Here is an 11047-nt window from a genome sequence, read left to right on the forward strand (position 1 = left end):
CTTTTTTCCTTTCCTTTCCTTTCCTTTCTTTTCCTTTCCTTTCCTTTCCTTTCCTCTCCTTTCCTTTCCTTTCCTCTCCTCTCCTCCTACTTTTCCCCCCTTTCCTTTCCTTCTACTTTTTTTCCTTTCCTTTCCTTTCCGTTCTGTTCTGTAAAACTCTTTCTTTCCGTCCTTCTCGCGAGCAACTCCGAGCAACTTCTTCTCCTCCTCCTCCTCTTCTCTCCAGCCTTCGTTCCCTCAACAGCCCGCCGAAAACGGGGCAGTTTTTATACCTGGACTGCCTAATCTTGCCAGCCTTTGATGTCAACAAGTTGTCAGAATTTCGACGTGCTCCACACGCTCCCTATTCTCATGCAACTCTCCACCCTGCGCCGCCCCCCACCCCGCCCCCCGCCCCATCACCAGGAAGGGGTGACGAGAACCAGCAATTAATTACCCTTCCCCTCCCCACACATCCCCCCCAAGCGGGATGCGAGCGAGGTGGGTCCTTTCACAGTTGCTTGAAAAGAGCCAGGTCTCCGGTGGGTGCCCTTCGCTTCATACGGAGAATCGGGTGGGTCCTTTGGGGGGGGGGTTGATCTGGTGTTGCCAGAATCGGAAAGCCCGGATCTGAAATGGGAGCCGTTCTTGATCCTTTTAATCTCAAGGAAGAGGAGAGTTGATTTAATTCCTGCCCCGGGGAAGAGACCTTTGATCATGTTATGTTATCGATTTTTTTTTATTCCCAATCTATCTAGCTATCTAGTTTTGCCTGGATTCTTGGTATGCACATTTGTGCGCGTCTGCATTCATTCATTCATTTCAGGAGGGTGCCAAACTTAAAAGCCTCACCTTAACAACGTATTTCTTTCTTAAGGGAAAGTCTTTGTGTTAGACTTTTGCAGTAAGAAGAACAAAGAGTTTTCTGGTCTCGTTTAGGGATTAAACGGTTTATTATCTCAGATGCTTCCCTTTCATCTGACCAAAGTGATGATTAGCCCTTAAGATTAATCAAGACTTTTTCTTTCTCTCACCTTCAGAGGAGGTGTCTGCACGCTTCTGCTTCCAAAGGCCCCTTCTGATTTCTTGCAACATCAAAGAGTTATTTTAAAGCACAAGCATTATATTTGCTTATCTTGTCATTTATGCCATTTTTGACCTGTGCAATTGAACGCTGCTGATTAAATTGCTGGTCTTTGAAGTACTGAAACAATCATTCTGCTGTATTAAACATGGAAAATGCTATCTTTTGGGGGGGGGAAACCCCCACATTTTTTCTCAATGTCGCTGTTGTGAAATTCCCAGTCAGGGCTCAGATTGGTTCAGACCAAATTGAGTGAATCCAAAGAATCTACTTGAGTTCTTTCACTGAATGCATATCTGAGACTGTTTATTTGTTGATTTATTTACCTGTATTTATGTTATTGCTTTATATGTTGCTTTTAATCTGGAGGTTCTCATATTTGTCCCTGCAAAAGTACCTGGGTCCGGGTGAATGGCTAAAATGATCCTGTGAGTTTCTATAGCTCTAAGTGGACTTCAGATTGGGTTTTCCTTCCTTCCTTCCTTCCTTCCTTCCTTCCTTCCTTCCTTCTTCTCATCCACCTTTATTCCTAGTTCAAGATCACATCAGCTCTTTTTTTAACTGAATGGACTTTGCTGAATAAAACAATGTAAACAGATTTTTAAAGACCAGTTCATGTTAAAAAGAGGAGCTAACCTGATTTCCTATAACCGAGCACCTGTGGAAAAGACTGCAAGTAGTCTGAGCTTATGCCCATGACATGTGGACACCATGGCTCCCTCCCTCCCTCCCTCCCTTCATTTTCCTTCCTTCCTTCCTTCCTTCCTTCCTTCCTTCCTTCCTTCCTTCCTTCCTCTCACCTACCTTTTTCTTTTCCTTCTGTCTCTCAACACAACTATTATTTGTATATGTTCCTTTTTATTTCACCAAATAAGATAAAAATTGGGATTTGGGAAATCTCAGCAGTATTTGTTCTGACCTTCCTCTCCAGATTTTTTATTTCAACTTTTTTATGATAGGTTTTTTACTGCCACCAAGTGGTTTTACAATTTTTCTCCCTTTTTCAGCCAAAAATCATTTTCCTGCATATTACTAAATTACTAAGCACTTGTAATTAATCTGAGTTGATTCAAAACAGGAAAGCACATATTTCTTTATAAGTGCTTTGGATTCTATTCTTCCTTAAATTACCATAATCATACAACTTCAAGGTACTGAAGTTTTGTTACATGGTATTAGACCACAACTATTACCAACCACACATTGAAGCACTGTTATACAAAGGGTTGTGGCTAAATAAACAACGAACACCTTCATCTAATCCTAACTGACAGAAGGACAAGCATTTAAGGTTTACTTATGCATTTATTCAATTTATATAGCCGGTCATCTCATACCTATGATCCTGAGCAGCTAATGAAAAATAAAATTGGATTTTAATATATTCAGCTCAAGAAATAGACCAAAGGGAAACTGGTACCTAGTGGTAGAACATACACTAGTTTTGGTAAATCACCCATAGTTTTACACACACTCACACACACAATTTTAAACAAGAAAACAAAAACTAACACAAACTAATATAAAGAAGAAAAAAGAAAAAGACACTAAAAAAGTGAATAACTGAAATATATTTTTCAGTGATCTGTGCCTATTAACAGCTGCACTATTGTTACTATTTTTATGAAGCTCCATGTTTGATGAGTTTTCCAATAACAGACCAAGGAGAATCCTGTTAGCCCGGTACTGATCCCCTCCTGTTACTGGAAGGCTGAAGTTTTTCTTTTCTCCAAAATGCAAAAAAAGTGATCCTGGTTTGGTTCAAAAGCTGTTGGCAAAAACTGAGTTGCAAGAAAGAAGAGACTGCTGTCCTAAGTGCTGAAAAAGTCAGAAAATCCAAGTTTAATTATTTTAACCAACTTGAGAGAAAATTGGGAAATCTGATGATCATTTTAATCTACTACATGGAAGCAGGTTGCCATTTTAGATTTTTACATTGCAGGTTTTCCAGATATCAGCTAACAGCATTCTTTACCAAGAGCTGTGTGATCCATGATACCAGATCCTAAACCTCCACTGTTTCATTTGAGCTGAATATATTTTTAAATTATTAAAAAAAAATATGGGCAAAAGTTCTTAATTTCTTTGTTTTGGAACTAGCTGTTATAGTTTCATGTTTGCTATTACTCAAGTTTTCTTTTGAAGCCTTCTCAAAAGGGTTCTTTGCCTTGAATACAATGTATACCTCTTCAAAGTGAAAAGATCAAATTAAATTAAACTGTACAGATAAAATATAAGAGTCAGTCCCTTCAAGTTACATAATCTGTTTGAGGGTTTTGTTTCAGAAGCATTTCAAGTTTCATTCTGAGCACTTTGAGTCTAACAAAAATGTTTTACGATCAATTAACATACCTTGATCATTTAGTTTGTAAAACAAGCTTGTACTTCAAAAAGTCTTACTATCAAGATTCAAAAGCTGCTGAAAATAATGGGAATTATTTATCAGTAACTTCAAAGAGAAACTTAACATATGAATAATTGGTTTAGTTTTCTTAAAGAAGAAACAGCTAGAGATAGGGAGGCATTTTTAGAAGCCACAGTTTTCAGCTTGAAGAACTGAGGGGAAAATTAATTTCATGAAATGATGCTCAAAGAAAATGCATTTGTAAAATGTATTTTTATAGACATAGAATTTACCAACACTACGTTATGTCCTGACAGAGTGCACTAGTGGGTAATATATAGCTCTAAAAATCTAGAATAGACAGGGTGTGTTTTTTTTTAAAAAAAGCATATGCTCTTAATAATGTAGTAATGTAATATTTTTAAGAATATGAGCAAATATATATAATACAGCCTTCCTAAAAATCTTGCCCCTCAAGACAGTCCAAACATTGTACTAGAACTTATGGAAATAGAGTATATGTTTGGACTGTCTTAACGGGGAAGATAGTGACAGATTTTATCTTCCTGGGCTCCAAGATCATCACAGATGGGGACTGCAGCCAAGAAATTAAAAGATGCTTGCTCCTGGGGAGGAAAGCTATGGCAAATCTAAACAGCATACTAAAAAGCAGAGACATTACCCTGCCAATAAAAGTACTTATAATCAAGGCGATGGTTTTCCCAGTTGCAATGCATGGCTGTGAAAGTTGGACCATAAGAAAGGCTGAGCGCCAAAGAATGGAGGCCTTTGAACTATGGTGCTGGAGAAAACTCCTGCGAGTCCCCTGGACTGCAAGGCGATCAAACCGGTCAGTCCTAGAGGAGATCAGCCCTGACTGCTCTTTAGAAGGCCAGATCCTGAAGTTGAAACTCAAGTACTTTGGCCACCTATTGAGAAGGAAGGACTCACTGGAGAAGAGCCTGATGCTGGGAAAGATGGAGGGCAAGAGAAGAAGGGGATGACAGAGAATGAGGTGGCTGGATGAAGTCACTGAAGCAGTAGGCATGAGTCTAAATGGACTCCAGAAGATGGTAGAGGACAGGAAGGCCTGGAGGGACGTTGTCCATGGGGTCACGATGGGTCGGACATGACTTCTCAACTAACAACAACAACGGGGAAGATTTTTAAGAAGACTGCATTACAAAGTAATTCTACAAAATATTTTCCTGTAGCTTGAAATAACTCATCTCCCTTTTTCTTTCCCTCACATAGTTATAGTCTGATTTTTGTGTGTGTAAACAAAGGCATTTATTTAGACCCCAGCTCCTCCCTCTGCACACTTTGCCCCCTTCCTTTCCATCATAGTTAATCAAATTTTATCTGAATTTTAAAATGTAAGGTTCTTATTTATTGTTTTTAACATTTTAACATATTAAAGATTGATATGGTATTTTAATTGCACGACTGTAAGCCGCCTACAGTCTCCTTGGTGAGATGGGCAGCACAAACAAATAAAATGTATACCTTTGCCTTTTTGTAACTATATGTGAGACTGAGGTTCTCTGAGATATGTGGATTTTCTGGCCAAATAGAAATAGAATTGCTGTGTAATTTTAATAAACATGTGAAATGATGCAGTGCATATGCAAAGAGTTATAAATGAGTGTTTATGTCCTTAAGGCAGTAAAGTAAATGCATATTTGATGAGAAGACAACTATGGTTTGCCTGTAAAGTTTTCTTATTTTTTAAAAAAAAATAAAATAAAGCGGGAAGTATTTAAAATTGCTAAATATTTTATATTATAATGTACGAGATATGTGTAATAAATAGAGTGCGCTTTTGCAAAGATTTTAAGGTGATGTATCCTTTCTGATTGAATTGCCAAATGTCGCTTTGAAATTGGCAAATTTACTAAAAACCAACACCATACTATTGTTGTTTAAATATATGTACCCAGATAATATGCTGTTTGCTAAACATCGAAAATGTTACCTGAGGAAACCCAAGCCTCAACCCCAACCCTGACCCCAACCCTAACCTAAACTCCAATCCTAACCCTGACCCCATTCTACCCACCCTTTAAAAATTAATAAAACTTTAAAAAAAGAAAAGAAATTGGCAATAGAAGAAGTGTAGTTCTGACCTGCCGTGTATTTTAAGCAGCTCCAAAGCACAGAAAGTGAATTAGAAACACTGCACAGGCCTAATAAATTTCAGCGTTAAGACACTGTGGAAATCAACTTTGCCTCAAAATTAGTACATTTTTAATTTATAGTGTGTTTTTCTCCGCCATATCATTCCACACACCAGTGCAGCAGATAACTCATAAACCAGAGGTCTTCAAACTTGGCCCTTTTATGACTTGAGGACTTCAACTCCCAGAATTCCTCAGCCAGGCACACGTGCCTGGCTGAGGAATTCTGGGAGTTGAAGTCCACAAGTCATAAAAGGGCCAAGTTTGAAGACCCCTGTCATAAACAATCCCACTACATACAGAGAATATCAAATGAAAACATTGAGAGACCGAAATGCAGTGAATGGGTTCAGCAATAATACATCATAGCGTCATAAGGGTAAAACAACAGATCAAAACTATTTTGGAGTTGAATGGCAAACGGCAAAATTAATATTTCTTTTAATTATATTTTAAAATGGTGTTTGTAGGGTCTTTATCTGTTTTTAGCTTGCTGTAAGCCGCCCTGGGTCCGCCAGGAGAAGGGCGGGGTATAAATCTAATAAAATCACAAATCACAAAAAAATCAAAGCCAGAAATAAAATAATGACATAAAAATAAAGCATTATGATATATGATACCAATAAAGGAGAATATTTATAGCTCAGGGTTGAAATGAGGGGTCCTTGGTGCTTTCTGAACTTGCGTGTTTTCTTGCAGACATTTCATTCCCCAACTAGGTAACACTATCAGTGCTAGTCCTATATAGGCCCTGTATGATAGTATATTATATGAAACATAGGATAATATGTTATAATAATGCTACAATGCAGTAATGTACTAACTATAGCAATATAATGAATATGCTGCTGCATTATGATAGGATAATTAAGGAAATTAAAAGCTATCGTGTTATTACCGCATAAGGTGATCCCAATTCCCTCCCCCCCCATTAGGTTTAAACTAAGAATAGAAGATATTAAGGGAGCTAAAAGTTTATGAAATAATATATAACATTTCCAATGCAAGTGCTATTTTCAAGTCATCAAAAAAGTGGTATTGCCCCTTTAAGGAAAAAAAAGTGACGTTGCCCTTTTAAAAAAAAGGGAGGAGTAGAATCAGTACGAATAGCTCTCGCGAGATTACGCACCAATAATCCCACGAGAGGTGTTTTCTAGTGCAAGATGGCGTCCGCTGGAGTTGGGGCCTCGACACCGGAGGATGGAGGCGACGGCGAGGCCACACCACCCAGTGTTCCGGAGCCGATGGCTGGGGAAGCTGCGGGGTCAGCTGAGCAGGGAACAGGGGACTCGGAGACCGGGTGAGGGCTGGCGATATGGCGGGCAAGAAGAGCGAAATTGGAATCTTCATTTCTATTGGCTGGGAGTCAAAAATAACCAGGGGGCACTCCTATTGGCCGGAGGTTTCGGATCCGCTTCTCATTGGTCGGAGCTTTGACTTTGCGCCCAATGAATTCCGTCCGGCTTCTTTCTCCCCGCCTTGTCGAATCCCGGGCTTTGCAGGAAAGCTTTCAATGGCGGGATGTATGGAGCCTGTGCTCCTTCCAGATGTGGAGACTACAACTCCCAGAATTCCTAGCCAGCTGCAGTTAGGCCGCCGTCTCGTTGAATTTAGTCCATTTAGTCTCGGTTTTTGTTGGGGGGTGGCGACTCCCCAGATTCCCAGCCAGCCAAGACCATGCCTTTGACCCAAGACCTCTGTAGAACAGGGGTTGGCTATAGTCAGGCAGCTGCATTCGCCTTTTGCTCCCCCTGAACTCTCATCTCTATTAATTCCAGTAACCAGACATGTTGGTTTGCTTGCCTCTTGTGTTTGTTGAGCTGCAAACCATGATTTCCGACTAAATATGTTGCATGAGCAGGCATGCAGCATATTAAGTATTTAAACCATGGTTAAACAGATTATGGTGTAGCTTGTTAAATGACAGCAGCGTTGCTGTTTCCTATTCTGGAATCAGGTTTTGATATTTCTCCGGCATTATTTCCTTCTCTGCTTCTTACATTCCTTTTAATATGTGGCTGGTGCTGATTAGACCATAACTTAATTCCCATCCTATATTGTGCACCCACTTCTTATTTAGTGGCTACTTTGATTAGTGACCATTCACAAATAGGATGGTAACAGAAATTCAGTTTCCAACCAATGGGCAAATTTATGACTCAATCCATGCATCTGACTACAAGAGTGAGAGTCTGAATGAGACTGCAGCTTGTCTTTGCCAGTCAGATGTTCACCTGGCACTAAATGAGGAATGGTTGTAAAACAGGTTGATTCCTGCTCTCTTGTTAAAAAGTATGAGGTTATTAGTGATGGTGGGAGGAACATCTTTCTGCTTAAAACCATTGAGAATTGCTTCACTGAACTAAAAGGAAAAAGTATAGGATAAAAAGACATTTGCTATGCTTCTCTATTGGCAAATATCAGGTTAGATCTCTTGTAGTTACCTGACTTGAGAAGTGATTTAGCCTTTTTAGTGTGGTTTTGATAGCTGTTTTGGATTATAGCTTTCTACTTGGTTAGATATGTAATCTGGTCCTTGGAGAATAGTTGAGAATAGATGCACTGGAGTACATCATATCTATTCATGTTCTGGGAACCAAACTTAAAACGATCTTTCCAAAGCTAATCTGTATGACCAAATTATGATGGGGATACAATTATAGGAANATCCTCTCCGATCTTTCCAAAAGAGGGCAGCACATGCTTATATCTGAGGTTGGTTTCAAATAATTGGTGGGTATTAGTTGAATTTGAAACTTCCCTTGTTACATAAACAGGGCTTAGTTTCATTAACACTTTATTTACGTAATTATTTACAAAATCAAAACCCCAGATTGTTCACTTTATTTTGTTGTTTAGCAATAGACTATTGGCAATTACTGTGTATAAAAACAATTACTGTATATAAAAAAATAACAATAGACTATTGGCAATTACTGTATATAAAAAACAATAGGAATAAAAAATGGTTCCCTATTAACGTTGCAAGAGATATTTAGTAGAAGAGAAATGATAATACCGGAGTTTTTCAGGTAGAGTTCTTGAATTGCAAGAGCCAACATCAAATGGTTTATGTCCCAGGCTTTCAAAACTTTTTCCAGTTCTTAACCTCTGCCACAAAATGTTGGAAGGCCATTTTAAAATGTCAGTTCTGTGATTCAGTTGAATATGCCTAGACTTCATGGTGGCTGCTTTGTGATTCTCATGTGCCTGAATTTAGATACCACCCTAGACCATAATCCAATTGGTGAGGCTTTGGCTTAGTGTAAGTCAGATAGCGGTGGATTATTTAATAAATTGTGGTTATGCAGAACATGACGTAACACACAATATTATAGTTTTTAAATACAGATACACTTCTCGCTAATAAGCTGTTTCTGGCTGAGGACCTTCGTTTCCTATCTCTGCTGTATTAAGAACACTAAGACCTGTGTATATTAATCAAAGCAGTTGTGCTGTGTAAATTGTAATGCTTAATTGAGGGGTCCCCAATCCCTGGGCCATGGCCCACTACCAGGCCTTGAGTTGTTTGGAAATGGTGGGCTTGTTGCCAGTTGCGAAACCATCCCCCCCCCCTCCACAAAGCCAGAATCCATGGCTTAATTCACTTGGTTTTGAGTATGCCCAGCCATTTTAGAACGTCCGAGTATTTGCGGAATGAGGATTTACATATTATCCTTTACATTTCCATGAAAGCTTGAGGCTGCTTATTTGCAGCTGTTTCTCTGAAATGTTTGACAGCCTTGGCTAAAGCTGAGTGGAGAAATGCTGTTTTGCTGGCTCATTGTGAACAAATAATCCTAAAGCTGTAAACATCCATTGAGTTAATCAGCAAAATGATAGGACATTTAATCTTTTAAAAAAAAAGAAACCCAAGGGGTTTTTATGAGCTGTCATCTACAGGCCAGTGCTTAGCCCAGTACACATAAAATAAACAGACTGATCTCATGGGTTATACTCTACCTACTTCTTGATTTGAAGCCATTCTAATCCATCTGTATAGAGCACCTTGCACAAAACCAGAGCCAAGCGAGCATTGACTTCAGATGTCCCAAGAAAGTGAAACCCTGAAAAATCCCTTGTGTCATTTGGTAGTCGGATGTCTGATGTTAATAAGGGTGTTTCTCACTGACTCCAAATATGATGGTTGACTTGGAGGCTTTATGTTCAGAGATCTTGACTTTGATGTTCAGATTACAAAAAGGACCCGAACAAACTTATCTGTTTTTGTGCTTATTGTCTCTGTGTATGTCTATTGATGAGGGAGAGGAGCAGTGGGGTGTTAAGTTACTAAAGGAGTCAGGTTGTGTGTTTACAGTTTTCCTCTATTATCTGAGAACAGTGGCGTTTGGGATGTATTTAAGCATTTAGTGGGTGAGTTGGCTTTTATTTCCATGTACGTCTTCAGGGTTTTTTTTAATTAATATTGCCTTAAGGTTTATGCACGAGGTATGGGTGAGTAGGCAAAAGTCTTGCAATATTTTTTTTTTTTTGATAAATGGCTTAACCTGCCCAAGTGTTACTTTACTGAGTGTACATTTTTCTTCCATCTGATTTATTGAGAACAACCACTGAATTGTTGTTTCAGATCCTGCCTTCCCTTTATGACTAACTACAGCTTCCATTGCAACATTTGCCATCACAGTGGGAATACATACTTCTTAAGAAAACAAGCAAGTAAGCTGGTAGAAAAAATGTTTCTATACCCGTTTTTTTTCCCCGCATCCACTTTTATTTTTAAGTTATAAACTTCAAGAGATGGAATTATCTGCAGCACTCTTAATCCTTTTATCTCAGGAGTTGTTAAGCCATACACGCTGTATGAAGTACCTGAAATTGGTAATATTACAGCTGTTTGCAGAGGCTTTATAGATGCTGAGGAAGCAAAGTCCAGCTTTGTTGGGTCTGTGTTCAAGCTCTGACTGGCCTATTCCCTTCCCTGGCTTTGTTGGTTGTTCATTTTGGAAAATATTAAGACTTGCAGGCAGTCCTTGCTTAACAACAGTAACTGGGACGGGGGTCAGTTCTGCAGTCCCCGTCATTAAATGAATCACCATTGGTCATTAAGTGAGGACCACAGGTGACTATATCTTATGACATCCTATTAGCATCCACTTTCACTTTACTTGTTGGAAGCTGGCGGGAAAGGTCACAAACTGGTCTTGTTTCTGCAGGACTCTGCAGTGGTCAGAAATGCACATGCTGGTTGCTGGGCGTGTGGATTGTGGATTGTGATCATTTTTATTTTTATTTTTTTTTTTTTTTTTTTATTATTTTAATTTATATACCGCCCTTCTCCCATAGGACTCAGGGCGGTTCACAGCATATTAAAACAAATAATATACCCAAAATACAAAAAATACACAATACAAAAATACAAAAGAATAAACCCTGATAAAAGCCGAATTAAAACCAAATATTCCCAGCTGTGTTACCGATTAAAATACTTTTAAAATTATCCCT

At 38.9% G+C, this 11047-nt stretch overlaps 1 protein-coding gene across 1 annotated transcript in view; it reads left to right on the forward strand.

The window, feature by feature from the left end:
• Window positions 1–6863: 6863 nt before the first annotated feature.
• The window catches only part of LOC107300877 (set1/Ash2 histone methyltransferase complex subunit ASH2-like), a 17161-nt gene continuing 12977 nt past the window's right edge, over window positions 6864–11047 (forward strand). Inside the window, exons 1-2 of the mRNA XM_029287055.1 lie at window positions 6864–6884; window positions 10173–10261. Of these exons, the coding sequence (XP_029142888.1) occupies window positions 10189–10261 (73 nt within the window). The 5' untranslated portion in view covers window positions 6864–6884; window positions 10173–10188. The remainder of the gene's footprint in view (window positions 6885–10172; window positions 10262–11047) is intronic.

This window comes from Protobothrops mucrosquamatus, unplaced genomic scaffold (assembly GCF_001527695.2).
Source record: "Protobothrops mucrosquamatus isolate PMUCROS unplaced genomic scaffold, P.Mucros_1.0 scaffold8933, whole genome shotgun sequence".
Taxonomy (NCBI): domain Eukaryota; kingdom Metazoa; phylum Chordata; class Lepidosauria; order Squamata; family Viperidae; genus Protobothrops; species Protobothrops mucrosquamatus.